The sequence below is a fragment of the Bombus vancouverensis genome, chromosome 1 (genome assembly GCF_051014615.1).
Source record: "Bombus vancouverensis nearcticus chromosome 1, iyBomVanc1_principal, whole genome shotgun sequence".
Lineage (NCBI taxonomy): Eukaryota > Metazoa > Arthropoda > Insecta > Hymenoptera > Apidae > Bombus > Bombus vancouverensis.
This window is the reverse complement of record NC_134911.1, coordinates 10,642,781-10,659,430: the sequence shown is the minus strand read 5'-3', so window position 1 is coordinate 10,659,430 and position 16,650 is coordinate 10,642,781. Positions and strand designations below refer to the sequence as shown.

Sequence of the window (16,650 nt, the reverse complement as noted above, 5' to 3'; positions counted from 1 at the left end):
ATTTCAATGATATCTATTAAAATGAATACATAATTTTATGAATGAAACTTTCTCGTTTGCCCGTGTTTATTTATAAAGTATTTTTATTTATTTTAAAATTATACTTTTTAAAACAATATTACTTTTTTAATCGGATATGCTTTTTCTGAATTAGTTTTCTTGGGAAAATCTGATCAAACAGTGTCATGTGCAGAAAAATGACTTCACCTAACTGTATTTCGACCAATCAAACGATCAAAGAGCGATGAAAAAATCCATCCTGTGTAACAACGTTGCAGAAGGGTTAGGTTGAGGTTAGGTTGCAGAGGATTAAACGCATCTCCGCGTTCTTTTTGGATCTACGTGCTGCTCACTGGTCGTCAGTTAATTTAATATAAGGTGACCTTTTAAGAAGCGTCATCTTTATCCCCGTAACGATGGTAGTTCCGATGAGATATCCTAAGACATGCCCACGCACGGTTTCTATTCTTTGTTACGTAACTTTTTCCATATACCGTCCGATACCAGCCATCATTTGCGTTCCGGAAGTTCAGCCTCCTCCGTGAGATTTTTTATTTGACTCACGTAGAAAAGTTGGCTTTATTAGCTGTTTTTCTTTTTTACGCATAATGTGGTAGAAAATTGAAAATCGTCGGAGGACTTTTTTAGCGAAGAAATATAATAGATAGGAAGAGGCATTGGAAGGAGGAAAATGGAGATATTCTTTTCCACTTTACAATTTCATTGTTCAATATTTTATACTAAATGCAGAAGTTTTAACTTCTGTGATAGACCGATATTACAGTACTATTCATAATATAGTGGTTCAAAATTACAATTAAAGTTACATCAAAAGTTAATTGTAAACTCTGAAGTCTTTTTCTTCTTGGTTCCCTCTTAAACTACAATCTAATTAGCGTTGTCAGTATGTAGCGTAAGTTCTAGTTAGCACATCAATTATAAATTAAATCTTCGTAACAAAATAACGTTAAAGTCTTTGTACTTGTTTGGCTACGCTCCATGATTCGTCACTGCCATCTAGTGTCATGTTCTCATACACTGCTCTTTATGTAGTAAATATTAGCAATTTCTGAGAAAGAAGGATTTCTTTTAATTCCAACAGAGTAGATAATACGGATAATAGAAGTGGATTTCGACGGCGGTATTAGGTCAGACATGGCATCAGGATATCTTCGCACGTAGATTGTCAATATCAAGCAATCTGCTGCCGTTTGGAAGACGGCCAGGGCAAACGACTTTACTCCCTGTGCCAGACCACATGTATAATTCGTCCTACGGTCTACGATTCCATAGGGAAATAAGTGTACCTTGTCCAGCGATAAGTACGAAATAACGTCACGGTTCTGATTTGTGGACATTCGAGTGTATCTTATTTCTTACGAGAAACCTGATTATTTCGATGATATGGAGATATGGAATAAAATGAGTAAACTGGTAAAATAGAACAACTTAACAAAGACAAACAACTTAAAAAAGAATCCTAGAAGCGCGAGAAATTTTGCAACTTAACAAAACTCTACGAAATTAAAGAGTTCTAAAAATTGAATTATTTGAATCCCAAGAAACTAAAAAATAGAAATCCAGGAATTTAAACTCTAAGAACTCTAAAAATTCATAAAGATTTGTTGTAATCGATATTCGCCAAATATGAATGATCAATTGTACAGGAATGCGACGTCGTGATGATGTTTCCAAGCGGAGCAAGCGATGAAACTCTGATGTGGCTCCTAGGCCGTCTTCGGGCGGGAACCCCGGGCCTAGTGGTGCATGTGCGACATCATACTTCGTCAGACACTTATGGCTTTTATTTAACAGCTCCCTTTAGTGTGTATGTATATTTCTTATATATTGTAAGTTATAATCATTATATTCTATTGATTATATGAAATCTCAGGAACCAAACTGATTTGATTAAAAAGATTGAAAATGATACTTATTTATTCATAGACTATTGAAAGCTGCCGAAGAGGTGCATTTACCAAAGACTTTACGTCAAGAATTCGGTGGAGGATTGAAAGAATTCGTAGGTTCTGAATCGAGCTGTTTCGAAGGCAGCGACGACGAATCTCGATTCTTCACTACTCAGGAAAGGCAATCGCTGGTCCTGCACCTGCTGCATACTCTTAGGGCGGGTCCGCAGGATCTTCACAGTCTATCCGGTCTTAAGATGGTGGAAGGTCAAGCAATTATTCCAAAATGCCTTTCTGCTGGGATTATATCCCAGGTTAGTGTTATTCGCTAAACGATCTTTGATCTGCAAATGCAGAATGGTATAAATTCCTTTAAGAATTCTTATGAATAATCAAAATGTCTTACTTAAATTGAATCTATAAGAACTCTTAAAGAAATTTATATTATTCTGAGAAATTATTAATTATTACTAATTGTTGATAAGTTTGTGACGGATGAAAAGAGAGGTGTGCGTTTCGTCCCGGGACTACCGGTGGACTCGTTAGTAAGGCTATACCCGGTAGTCCCTGCCTTAGACGTAGAGGGAGTCTCGCTAAGTGCGGTATTTGTATCAATCGCCCGTATATTCGACCGCTAGCGAGATAGACAGACTCGTTGTCGTCGTAGCCCTCTAGTGTTGGCGGTTGGTACCAGCGGATCGCCCGAGAGGTGTTGCGCCGCGTTGATGCCTCGACCTGTCGGCGTCCTGTTTGTACCGATCCGCCACAAGTTCAACTTTCTTGAAAATTTTTTAGCTTTTCATAAAAAAATTTGATTGCTTCTTTTCAACTTATAGTTGTACCTGTACTTATAAGAAGAAATATATTTTCTTCCAGGTCTTCCCTCTTCACGAATTGCCTGCGTTGGAGAAGCTGCAACGAACATGGGTTCGCGCGTTTCTTAGCCCCCAACCCTTGGACGACATTTGTAAATACTTCGGAGTCAAGATTACCATGTACTTCGCATGGCTCGGTCATTACACCACCGCTTTGATCGTTCCAGCTGCAGTGGGTGCCATATATTGGGTAAGAAAAGAAATAAATATTCCTACAGTTTACAAGTATTAATTATAACGTTTGTAGAACATGAGAATATTTTTTCCAGGTAACTATCCATAAAAGTAATTCTGTAATACCGAGCCATGAAAGTCTCAAATATTTGGCTAAGAAAACTTTCGACAAAGCTACAAGTCAAATTTTGAATACCCAACAATTCTCATATTTTCATTTTATAATTTTCAATAATGTTAATCTTGTAACTAATAGCCTTTCTATAGAGTGTGTTCATGATTGTTTTAGCTTCTCGAAGAAGCTCGAACTCGTCTAAAGCATTTCTACGAATAAAATTATGTTCCTTTTTTGTAACCATTTTTAACTACTTTGTCCTTAATTTCTAGTTTTACATATTCTTGCGTTTGGAATATGTAATGAGTTATGTTAAGTGAAAGTTCAAAAATCCACAGAATGCACATAATACGGAAAAATATGTGAAATATAGAAAATGTAGTATTTATTGTAATACTTACTAGATAAAACAGACTTGTGTCTGGATTCCACCTTTTCAATTATATTGACAAGGATATGAATTTGCATAAATACCTTCAGCCTAATAACGACTCAGTACAATATTGTAATATTGTAATAAGATTTTATGTAAGTGTAGTATTGCATTGTTAACGCCTATCTCGTTTTAACTTGATCTTCCAGGTCGGCATCATCGGCAGGAATCAAGCGGTGGAAGATGTAGCGTACGTTCTGTTCTCCGTCTTCAATGTGATCTGGGCCACGGTTTATCTGGAAACCTGGAAAAGAAGGGGCGCCGAATTGGCCTACAGGTGGGGTACTTTGGATCAAAGAGATGACCTACTTGTCGAGCCTAGGCCCTTGTTCACGGTAAGTTTCCTGGCGATCACTAGCGCCACTCTCGTTTTCTCTCACACGTTTTTCGCTTTTTCGCTTTAAAACACAGTTGAAGTTAGTTGTACTGAGTGTAATTCCAATGCTATGATATCTTTTCCTCTTCTCTCTTTTCCGAAATTGAAGGGCACTTTGGAAACTTCAGCTGTAACAGGGAGATTGGAGCCAACATATCCTAGATGGAAGAGAAACATGTTCCGGTACTTTGTCAGCGTTCCGATTATCGCAGCGTGCTTATTCTTCGTTTTCATTGTGATGATCCTCAGCTTTCAGATACAGGTTCGAGACATTTTTTGTACTTTTACATGAACAAAAACTTATTGAATATGGAATACTTGATTAAATACATGATTTATTCGACCTATTAATATGTTTATCTGGAGTTCTTATTCAGAATAAAACTTTAAAGGAAAATGTAGAAGTTTACAATAAGATAGATCTAAACAGATCTAAATTCCTGACACATACTTTAATGTTTTTTTAGATACGTGTTATTGGAAAGAAAATTTTCTTTTGGAGTTCCTTCTAAAGAAGTTTACACAACATAAAACCATTTCTTAATTAGATATTCCTTTCAGCATACATCTGAAAAAGCATAATTTTAGTTTCACTATTATACATGTATGTGTGATATAATGTAGATTTAACACTTCATAGAATAGAAATTTCATCGCTTTGATAAAATTAAATACTTTTTGAAAACAAGGAAATCTAAAGCTAGATGACATCTCTGTTATTAACAAAAGCATACTATAAATTATAAATTGTGCGTTGTAAAAATTTATTTAAAAATAACAAATTAGATAGAATAACTTAATGCATTTTTCCCAGCTGACAAATTACAAATTCCTTCCAACTTCTTGTTATTTGAATTCGAGTTTTAATAAATTCCTTCGAAATATTCAAGACATAAATGGAGCGATCAATGGACATTCCCAGTAATCACTGAATCTGGCAACGTGCCTGAAGTCGCGCTTGCAAACTTTTCTTACAAAATCCCATCGAGGAACAAAAAAGTCCGGGAATAATTTAGTTCTAGAGGCTGAGACGGTATTTCTACCCAACTGTCCAGGACTTGATGAGAAAAAACGCCGAATTCTTTAGCAATTAAAATCAGTTGAATAAAAGCCAAGTGCTGCACGATCAATTTGTCATTATGCCGATGAACTTTCGTTAAATTTGTTAAACTTCTTTGCGTAACGCACAAACTCCACTGCTTAATAGAATTATATTGTTTCCAGATTCTCTAAAATACATAATAATACTTTTATCAATGCGCAACACTATGTTTTATAATAATGTACCGTTATCGTATGGTGTATGTTTATATAATATATTTTATCCTAAAATATATTACACATCCACCTAGTATACTTTATACAATATATTTTATCTTAATAAGCGTTTTATATTATCTGACAATATCATAAACCTCCACTTTTTGATTTTCAAATCCATAACATATTAGTGAAATTAAGAATTACCATTTTTGCATTCTCTTAATTAGAATTTTGTTTTTTAGAGAAATATCATAAAAGACTAATTGATCAATACTTCTCAATTAATTGGCCAGCAAGTAACAGTTTTATTGTTTTTAAAATTCTGCTCTTCTACTTTTTTTTAAACAAAGTCAGATTCTCAATGTTTCACATATACCTATAAATGTATATGAAATATATTTTACAAATGATTACAGGATTGGTGGGACGCTCGTCTCGAATCGAGAGGACACGCATTCTGGTTGAGTTATGTGCCAAAAGTTCTACTGGCGGTAGTGATAGCTTTAATGGACGAAGCTTACTTCAAAGTCGCTGTATGGTTGAACGACATGGGTACGTATAAGACGTCTAGATGCGCCGTACAACGATTATGTACATTATTTTGGTTCCCATAGTATTGCTATCACTCTCATTCTCGACACGATTGATCAGCCGTGTGCGAGATACGACATGCGAGAGTGGATGAACATTTTCTATAAAATTCTTCACATCGATTTTGTGTATCTTCACAAGACACATCTGCACGTCTAGTTTTTCTTTTCTTTTTTTCTATCAAAAGCCTATAGCATAAATACTTTTCGAATCTTTCCACGGCTTAGCTTCTTCTAGAGATTAATTCAAAACTATGTATAATCCCTGACTAACGAACATGACTTAAACAGATCTATAAAACAGAGTGTTTTTGTATCCTCTTTCGTATTATAAAAATGATATCAAACAAACGAGATACATTATATTGTAGATCTTGTTATAATTATATTCCTCTTTCTATTCCACTAATTATTTTCTCAACTTCTTCCTTTTTTGCTTTTTTAATCTTTCTTTTTCTCTCTCCTATTTTTCACTTCTTTACATACTGGAGAGCAGTCATGTTACAGTAGATAGTATTTGTGATTTTTGTGTGTTGGACGCAGAAAACTATCGGCTAGACACCGAGTACGAGAATCATCTGATCTACAAGGTGGCACTGGTAATAAAGAAGAACTCTCCATTTTCAATGATTAGAATTATTATTATTGTATGTTGTATTAGCTGTATTATTGTGTGTCCTCCTCTAACCGAATCATAGAATTTATACCAATATCTTTTTCTTTATTTTTCCTTCTTTTTTTTCTTAAAATTCAACGTTTACATTGATTGATATTGACATTGCTTCTCAACCATGGCGATTCTGGAAAACCTAATACATGTCATTATGAAACATATATCATTCAGTAATTCAAATAATGTTTTAAATATTACTGTGAAGCATGTGCATTTTTTAATGATAAAATACTCACTTATACACTTCAATTCAATCATATACATTCAGTAAAAAAAAGAAGATACAATTTTCTTTTGAGATTTCACGCTAAAGAGATATAAAAAATTAACGTTATTATTGCAATGTTAAAATTTTTCAATAAAGATAGTTTGTTCTATTCTAGACAAATTTAGAGGTGGACCATTAATTATAGTATTAAATAAAAGCTCTTCGGCTTCGATTCGATCAATTGAAAAGTAAAGGTTTGCTCTGGCTGTCTCTGTCGCTGCATGAAAACTCAATACTCTCCTAGACTACTTTCTTGCTTGCGCTTCTTCAAAACATAATTGTTTAATTGTTAGAATATGGCGTGATTTTATATACATGCACTTATATTTCGTGCATTCTAGTGTGTGTTTAATTCACCACGACAAATAGAGTATACAGAAGAGACTATGTATTTCAGTTTCAGTTTGTAAACTCCTTCCTATCGCTATTTTACATCGCCTTCTACCTACAGGATCAAGAGAGACTTAAAGAGGTAAGGATCCCTTTAATCCCGGTTTTTCCTTCTTCTTCTTCTTCTTTTTCTTCTTCTTCTTTCTTTATTCTATCGAAGTTCTTCTTCGAGAATGACCATAGACAGAGTTTTTAGACAAACTTAGATATCGTCTCGTTTTTTCTATTACGACTTATCTATCCTTGCAAATTCTTGTCTCTGTAATTAGTATCTAGAAGATATTAGATTGTTTTTGATAGAATGCAAACAGGAAAAGTATATAATGGTTAATCATAATCACAATTTAGAAAACAGTGATTCTAAAAAATAAATAGAATAGATCAGACAAACGCTAGAACTTAAGTTCTAAATATATTTAAATGTATCTTGGAAATTTCTACTCCAAATTAAATGAAACTTCAATAGAATATAAATTCTTAATTGTGATGAACAAATAAAAAATAATAAAAATCTGATCTATGAAAAATCCTATATTCTGAAGTTTACTTTAGCTCACAATTTAAACAAAAAATTCAAATGAAGGAATATAAAAATTTGTACTTAACAAATTAAAGAAGGTATAGAGAAAAGTTACAATTTTAAGAGGTCCAAAAGACCATCTGTATTCTATATTCTAAAATTTACTCTTTGTTTATTCAAAATTAAAGAAACTAAATTATTAAAAGAGTTCGTAAGATTAAAAATATTTTTAAAAAACAATAATAAATCTTGTTGGTTATGATTTCAGCAATTAGCCGCACTACTGATAGCGCGTCAAGTGATTGGCAATTTGAAAGAGTCCGCCGTGCCGTATCTGATAGAGCAGCTGCGATTGGCTAGACTGAGTTTCGAACTTTTTGGCGCGTTGAGTCCCAGCGAGGCTAGGCCGCCACCTGGCGAGGAGGATGACGAATTACGAAAGAATACGGAGGATAAGAGCGAACGTTCCGATGGCGGGAAATCCAAACAGCCGAGAAATGTCAGCCAGGCCGAATTGGAGAGTTCTCTCTACAGAGTAGGACATCCCACTAATTCTCTACTTAGTGACGTTACGTTCAAGGTTTGAACTAGATTTAGCTAATTTCTTTCGTTTCTGATGCACTCATGCAATTGCGCACTGAACCTGATCCGCCTTGGTGAGCTTTTTAAACGAGAACTGGAATTAGACAACGAATTGAAAAACATATAATTACAGTGACTACAAAAAGTATTTGTACATATTCTTACATTCTAATGAAGCATTTTTTTACTTTGAAAATATTAATTTTTTACCTTCATATGAAAGTATTATTAAATGATATGAGATTTAACATACCTAGTCTTAATTAAGTGTTATATAAATATAGTGATAAATAGAATGTATACTTTTTCTAGCTACTGTATCCCTAAAAGAATAAAATCGTTGTATATTTTTTAATTATCCTATTGTCATTGTGTATTCTTTCATTATTATATTGTAATAGATGTTTATATACTTTAGAGGTTGAATAATGAACTGTGCCAAGGTGGACACAAGTTCTTTTATTGATCACATCATAATACTCTATTTCTCCTTTACGATATCTTTTTAACGATCCTTCGCTTGCGTGTACAGTCATTCTTCGTTCAATTAATTTTATTTTGGGGGCAATCGAAACATTTGAAAGCGATTCTGGTGATAGAAGAAGAAGGGTAGGATTAAACGGAAGAGGTAGAGCTAATGAATGTTGTCCTGTGTCGTCTGATCGGTTCTTTTTGCAAAATTTTAATGATTTTTTTTTCCGTTTCCCACTGATTCTGTCGACAACGCACAGGTATCTACTAAAAAGGTAATGTCATCTGATCATCTTACCGTTAAATACTTCATCCTTTCGATTACCGACTGCGCTTATCATCCCATTAAACGATAAAATAGAAAGAAAGGAATGTTACATAAACTGAAATATACAGCGCCTCCTATAATTCTTTCAACTGAATCAAGCAGTGAATATTAAAGGAATGTTCTCTATGTAATAAAGATATGTTCAATCATGTTTTACTTTTACATTTAAAAGACGCCTATCCACTCACTATATTGGGTTCAATTTTCTGCCTGATTGATTTAGAATTCTGAAGTACACTGTAAAAGGCAATAGAGTAATCAAAAGGGTGAATGGAACGACTCACAGCTTGTCACGCTAACTCCATGTTAAGCGCTGGCTTCTTATGTTTTGTTCAAAAAGCATAGTGACCCTTGCACTACCTATGCTAGATACATATATTGTTCACCTAATAGAACATTTTTCTGAATGATATCTCTTAAATTATATATGTAATTAAAAATTTTGTTGCAGGTTTCTTATCCAAAAGTATATTGTATTATATAATATTAATAATATAATAGAATGTACAAGTTGAATAATTATATATGTATTTCAGATAACAAACCTGCAACGAATTGCGCAGTAAACTTAACTAATTAATGACAGTATCACCCTATTTTAAGAGTAATGTACATGTTATAATTATAATGATAATAATAATGATAAGTTTGCCTGTAGAAGATTTTCACAAACGATTTATGCAGAAATATTTCCATTCGCAGTACGACGGAGCATTTTCAGAGCATCTAGAGATGCTGTCACAATTGGGATACGTCTGCCTGTTTTCTTCAGCCTTTCCATTGGCTGCCATGGCGGCGTTACTTGGAAATCTTCTTGAACTACGCGGCGACGCTTTCAAACTCTGCTTCGTCCTTCAAAGGCCATTTGGTCGAAGAGTTTCTAATATTGGAACTTGGCAAGTGAGTAGTAAATGCATAAATAAGTAGAGCAAAATTTCATCTATAAAAGTCTCTGTAAAACCATTGTAATTATCATGGTAATTAATAAAAGTTCAATTTACCAAAAGTTATCATAAATAAAATATACTAATATAAAACATACTACTATCAATTGCAAAATGTTTATAGAATAATTCAATTCTTAAATAGAAGTAACATGAAATTTTGTTATTTATTAGAATGCCATGGAAGCAATGGGCCTGGTCGCGATTTTAGTCAATTGCGCTCTAATCGGGTTAAGCGGGCAGGTGCAACGAATGTTCCCGGAGATGTCGGCCACGCAAACGATCTTGCTGATAGTCGCCCTGGAGCACATTATGTTGGGGATACGATTCATAATAATCTGCGCGATTCCGGATATTCCGCATTGGGTGGCCACGGAAATGGCCAAGGTAGAATTTTTGAGAAGAGAAGCAGTCAGAAGACTGTCGTCTACTCCGTCACCAGAACAACATCCAGCCACAGTGATAGGTAAGTAAACAGTAATATCACGTTTTTAAATGTAACGAGCTACGTAATGTAAGTCTTGTCGCAACATTCTCCTCCTTACTCCGCTTCTTCTCCAAATAGAGACAATTCTCCTGCTTACGGGACCCGATCAGTTTTGAATTCAATGCCTCGCAATGTTTTTAAAATGTTAAGGAGTTCCAAAGAATTCCAAGAACTCTGTGGAACCTGAAACAATCAAAAGATGATGAAGAAAATCTAAGAATAAAGAAAGTTCGTGGAACTTAAGAATCTCTGGAACTATGAAAGAAGTTGGAAAATTCTAAAATTTTTTAACAATTTCGAAAACTTACGGGATTCGAAGAATCTAAAAAACTTGAAGAATTCTAAAAACTTAAGGAACTTAGAGTAGATCTGAAACAACTCAAAGAGCTCAAGAAATTCTGTACATTTCTGTACATTCAAGGAATTAGAGAAACTTTGGTATTCAGAGCTCAAGGAATCCCAAAGAACTCCAGGGAATTGTAGAATTCAAAGAATTTAGGAAATTTTAGCTACTCAAAGAACTCAAGAAATCTGAAGTACAATTAAAAAACTCAAAGAACTTTAGAAACTTTGTAAATTTAAGGAATTAAAGAATTAACCTAAGATATTCCCAAAGCTCGAGGAATTCTAAGGAATTTTTAGATAAAATTTTATAAATTCTCGAGCTGACTGTATAATTTTTTATTTCTAATAACAATTATTCGCCGACTGATCGGGTAAACACGACGCCCATAATCTCTTGTCCTCCCTCCTACCATCTATTAATTTCGCTCGAACTCAGGGAGATTCGTGGTGAGTCCAGCAGACGGTGAGAGCGAAGAACAACAACTACTTTCCGACCGCACCGGAGAAGCAACATCCTCCAGTCTTCCGGATACACCGACCCTAGCGTCGTCCACCCAGACACCCAGTAGTCCCCCGACACCTAGCGCAGCATCCGTGCCAAGGATCTCAGAAACACCTTCCGCAGTCCAGACTCCTGGTAGCGCAGGCAGCAGTGACTTAAGCACCCAATTCTTGACTGAAAACACTATGGGCAGCGTTCGTGATATTCACAATTCACCTAGATGCTCTATTCCTGGTGCAGAACGAGGTTCGATAGTTTCTTCTTCTTTCTCCGCCCCTCCCCTTTATAAGAAACGCTTGATAGAAGGATGTATTATATATATTTAATGTAATATATAGTTTAGTAAGCTTATTTTTAATTTAGTAAACATGAATTTTTTGTTAAATAGATCTTTAATGTTTTCTAACTATGTAAAAAACATTTTCTTTTTATTTATGAGTAGCAAGGCGTTCAAGGGAATGGCTTCAGACTGAGTCAGAGGCATCGGGTGGAACTGACCACTACAGTCATCACTTAACAATTGGACCTCATGGAGGTGTTGATTGGGTTCGAAGATTAGGTCTCGAAGCTGGTGGTAGAAAGTCCAGCGATTCCGAGATCAGTGGAGCTGGTACGGTTAGTGGAAGCGGGGACGAGTTGACTCTTCACAGGTCCACTGATTGTATCGTCTCGAAAGATCTTGCATCCTCGTCGGACAGTGATCTTCTTAGGTAATCTTACATCTTTTATCCTGAAGTGTAAGATTAAAGAGAATATCTTATTAAAAATCTAGTGTATCAAACTATACTCATAATTCTGTTTAAAGATCTGCCCCGCCATGGACAGTGGCTCACAGAAATCAAAAGTTCCGATTCTCCCCCGAGAGAGAAAGGGAACGAGAAAAGGCAGAAAAGCAACAGTATCAGCAACATCAGCGAGAGATGCAGGATTACAAACAGCAATCGTCCTATTATGCCGAGAAAGAGAAGGACTCGAGCGGTCTTTCAGACTCAAACAAAACAATCTCAAGTCAGGAGGAGGAGAAACCATCGAAAGAGGACAGAGAAGCGAAGAAGACCAGGGTGAAACAGAGTCTGATGAAGAGAGCCAGGTCTGTGGCGATCTTCTCCTTAAAGCTGAAAGAACGGAGAGCAAGAGAGGCTGAATTGAAAGCCAAAGTGGCGGAGAAAGAAGCCAGGTGGCAACAACCACAATCGTGCGTCGGTGGCGAGCTCTCTTGCATCCCCATAGAGAAGCTTATATCCGTGGACGACATCGCAGCCATGGAATTACGCAGACTTAATCATTAGTCGCTTGACGTTTCCACTTTCGTTTTACACGCTAACGTAGAAACGTTCGTCTGCGCCAGTGATACTCGCTACGGAACGAATGTTGTATATGAATTTCGCAGAATCTCTGAGGCCATATCAACAACGTATTTAAAAAGAGAAAAGGGGTTCTGCGAATTAATCGATTTATGACCTACGTTCTTATGTAAATATCAAAGGAAAACTAGTAACGCACATAAAAGAAACAGGAAGTTAAATGAAGAACAAAAATGGGGGTAAGGACACTTGTTTATTCCTACAATGAATACTTTTTGTACATTATTTTTTGTACATTTTTGCAAAAATCACTCTTCTCTGTTTACCACTTGAATATGGAACTAATATCAATGGAAATTTTCAATATCATTGTTGAACGAAAACTTGCTCAATTTGGAGGATAATGCTACTCACTGTTTTATCATTCTGGACTGTAATGTTGACAACGATGGCGCTGAACTACGATGTACTCAAGCGAGCATTTAATGCAAATGGTTTCAAAGCTTCGAGTATTGACTTTATTTATGTTTTCCAATAGAGAAAGCTCATTTTCTTAAAAATTTTGATTCATTAATATAACAAGATTTCGAGTGAGTATCATTTGCGCAAGTGAACCATGTGCACCGAAAAGCTCATGAGAATTTCTAAAAATGTTTAAGAAATCATTAAGGAGATATGACCGTTATGTATCATCTGGAGTCGTGATTCTAAGAGAATCATTAATGAAAATGAATAAAGAAACGGCGCACAAAGTAAATTGAAAATTTTAGACAAAGTTCTATAGAGATTCTAGATTATCATCCTTTTAAAATCACAATTTTTAGTAGATTAGTCGATACCTCGGCATTGTAGATCGTAAACTTCAGAACGATTTGTGCCATACTATATGGAAATTGTTTCTGACTTCCTTGAAATTTCATCATCTTAAAACGTATAAAAGGAATAATTACAAATATTCTGCCTATGTTGGTTGTTTTGAATTGAAAATAAGATACAATCGGGGATAAAAATAAGTGAAAATGTAGCGGAAGTAGATATCAATGAAGTTTAATCGAACTAGTACTAGTATTATATGTATATAAGTTTTATTTATTATATATGCTTAGACTATATAAATTACTTAGTAAATTAATTTACACTTTTCTGTAAACAAACCATATTTAACGAAACTTCATTGATATCTATCTCCACTATCTGTCCATCTATTTTTGTTGCCGACTGTATGTGTAAACATATACATTTTCCCCTTTAATATGGTTTTATATTATGTTAAATTGTTCTTATAATTTGCAAATACTATTTTGTAAATCTTATATTAACTCTATGAAAAAGATAAAAAGGCAAAAGAAAGAAAAAATTAAAAACAATTTTGAAGGATGCGCGATAATGTTACAAGAAAGTCACCTGCGCACAAATGCGTGCAAATATGTTAACTCATAACATATGCGCGGGAAAAATATTAGAATTTAAAGTTTTTCTATATTTTTGGGATGTTTCAATAAAATTCTCGTGATAATTAGTTCGTTACTTGAAATTAAGTTTAGATACGTTTTAAACTGACCATTCTAAAATGGGTTACCTATCGATTTTAAAAAGGAACATTATATTATAAATACTGGCGTCGAATAATCGACTGGAAATGATCATAAGAGTTTAAGATGCATAGAAAGAAACACTGTTACGACATTTGTAAATTATTTAGGCAGCTGCTGTTGGTAGCGGGAGCCATTCATATATCCGACTCGAAACTTAAAGAAATGACAAATGATCCTATTGTTGTTGCTGAAATATAAGTTGTTAATTATATGTTGCCTAGATGTTTATGAGTTAATGAATTTTCGCTAAATAGTTCTCTATGAGGTCTCTATATGATACAACGTACAAATGCACACAGAGTTCATACACGCCTACGATTAACTCCTTGCCTTATGGCTTATTTTTTAACTAATCTCATTCAAATTTACCATGTTGTTTTAAATGAAACTGTTTTAAATGAAATGAAAATGTTGTTTCTACAAATGAAACTTTAACCGCACGTAATTTCTTTAAAACATTTCAGACTTAATCAGAGTAACGTCCACGTGATTCAATATAGCTGAACTCAGGCTCAAACATATTTTTCTATTTATTACTAGACTGAGGATTTTTATGAAAATTCATATGTTCGTAGACCTAATTAAACAAATAGAATCTAAAAAGAAATTTATTTTTTCCACTCAGTATTATAATAAGTATTATCTTTTAAATATTTTGTATATTTTTTAATATCATGTGCATTTTTGGACTTTTTAATTTCCTATAAATGCATAAAAATTCGCGGTCTATTATAATTCGATAATCGGTAAGTTACAAAAATGATTTTGTATATGATATAAGGCAAGTGGTTAAACAAAAAATAATTAAATGCAGTTTTCGTTCAACGAAGCACGATACACTTGTAAAATGTAAAGAAATATTTTGTTTTACCGTTCGATCGAGACAAATCGGTGAGATAAAACAGGAGCCTTAAGTAAAAAAATTACTATGAATGAAATTAGCTCGGTTGGTAAGCGACAAATAGTAGGGACCGTTTTTGTATATAGGGAATTGTTTACGTTTACAAGGCAACGCGAGTAGTGAAAAAATTTGGTTCTATGGCCTAGTTAAAGTCCCCGTCCGTTTGCTGAAGTAGTGCAGTCGTTCACTTAAGAGGCACTTTTTAACAACCTTACGTTTCGACTTTTTAACGACCACCATTGAGTAAATAGGTAGTGGTGTGATTAGGTATATGCGTCGACATACAAGCACTGTTGAAGCAAACAAAAAAATCAGTATCGCATTATACTTTAGCGTGCCCTTTGAGAACTGCAAGACTAGAAAAACGTCGTGAAGTCGATAGATTAGCCGCTTTCGTAAGGCGAAGTTTAAGGAAAAAATATCAGCGGGAAGCATCTGTGTTTCTTAGATGTTTTGTATAAAACAGAAACTGAGCCAATAAAAACATTCTACGAAAAAATGATGTTTTGTTCATTTATACTTTTTCCTAACACAAATATATCACAACTATAATTATAATCTGGTATAAGTAAAACAGATAATAATTTTCCTTTTAAAAAATTTTAAAGTATCAAAGAATTAGTTCTCAAAAATCACGATTCAGTTAGCAAAGTAGATCTTACTGAATAGAAATATGAATGTTAAAAAGAAAGTGAAATGATTTAAAACATTGCAAATTTTGTTAAATATCTCTCTAATTGCTGTAGTTATTTATCTGTATAATAAAACGAAATTATATTGTATTCAACAATGAGATTCTATCGGGGAAGTTATTATTAGTGAAATTATAGCTCAGATTTCAGTCCTCTGGTGGTAAGATTGCAATCTGCTGAAAATAGATCCTTCGATCTCTTTGTTCATCTAATTAAATCAACTGATTTATTTACATTTCAAATATTCAGTAACTTCTAATAATTTTAAGATCTTTTTAATTGAAAAAATGTTGTTTTGAAGCTATTCTCTTCAATAATCTGTTCTCTTGTTAAGAGGTTGAACAGCTGCTGATGCATGTATTTACTTACTAACTGTATTAATTGAAGAACTTCGAAGGTTGACTGATGCGATCGCTATGTTTTAAATAACTTTTTTAAGATTGAATTAAACGACTTAAGTTTTTTTGAGAAATGAGACGAATTAGTTTACTACATGCACTCTCAAAAATTTTTTGAGAAAATTGCAACTTTTTTACCTGAGCTTGTAATGCAAATTTAAACAATACGTTTTATAGATTTATATCAGTTATATGTACATGCTGAAAATGTCATCGGTTAAAATTAAATAAAAGATCGATTAACATTGCTATGAACTACAAGCGGTTAAAAATATTAAAAATCGTAGTTCTTACAATATTCGACCTTTCTGTAATAAATCTACATCTTTCAATGCCTGATGCTTGTTTCCGCATATCATAACTTTATTAGAAAATACATTGTTTTACGAACACAACCTATAAATTAAGAAAACTGAATATATCTTTTGAGATTAATTAGGCAAATATATCTATTGCCACTTAATCAACTATATTAGGTTTAGCAGCTCAATTTATATTACCGTTATATATTTAT

At 33.9% G+C, this 16,650-nt stretch overlaps 1 protein-coding gene across 6 annotated transcripts in view; it reads left to right on the top strand.

Moving 5' to 3' along the window:
• Positions 1–14,356, top strand: part of wwk (anoctamin 8 white walker) — a 29,052-nt gene extending 14,696 nt beyond the window's left edge. Inside the window, exons 4-17 of one of the 6 annotated variants that reach the window (XM_076618580.1) lie at positions 1,668–1,828; positions 1,948–2,224; positions 2,787–2,975; positions 3,657–3,842; positions 3,993–4,145; positions 5,563–5,698; positions 6,280–6,335; positions 7,075–7,149; positions 7,856–8,167; positions 9,671–9,868; positions 10,087–10,378; positions 11,205–11,492; positions 11,689–11,956; positions 12,052–14,356. In XM_076618580.1, coding sequence (XP_076474695.1) covers positions 1,668–1,828; positions 1,948–2,224; positions 2,787–2,975; positions 3,657–3,842; positions 3,993–4,145; positions 5,563–5,698; positions 6,280–6,335; positions 7,075–7,149; positions 7,856–8,167; positions 9,671–9,868; positions 10,087–10,378; positions 11,205–11,492; positions 11,689–11,956; positions 12,052–12,535 — 3,075 coding nt within the window. In that variant the 3' untranslated portion in view covers positions 12,536–14,356. Of the gene's footprint in view, positions 1–1,667; positions 1,829–1,947; positions 2,225–2,786; positions 2,976–3,656; positions 3,843–3,992; positions 4,146–5,562; positions 5,699–6,279; positions 6,336–7,074; positions 7,150–7,855; positions 8,168–9,670; positions 9,869–10,086; positions 10,379–11,180; positions 11,493–11,688; positions 11,957–12,051 lie in introns of all 6 variants that reach the window. The other 5 variants (XM_076618584.1, XM_076618575.1, XM_033328025.2 and 2 more) reach the window with 5 other exon arrangements.
• Positions 14,357–16,650: the final 2,294 nt, after the last annotated feature.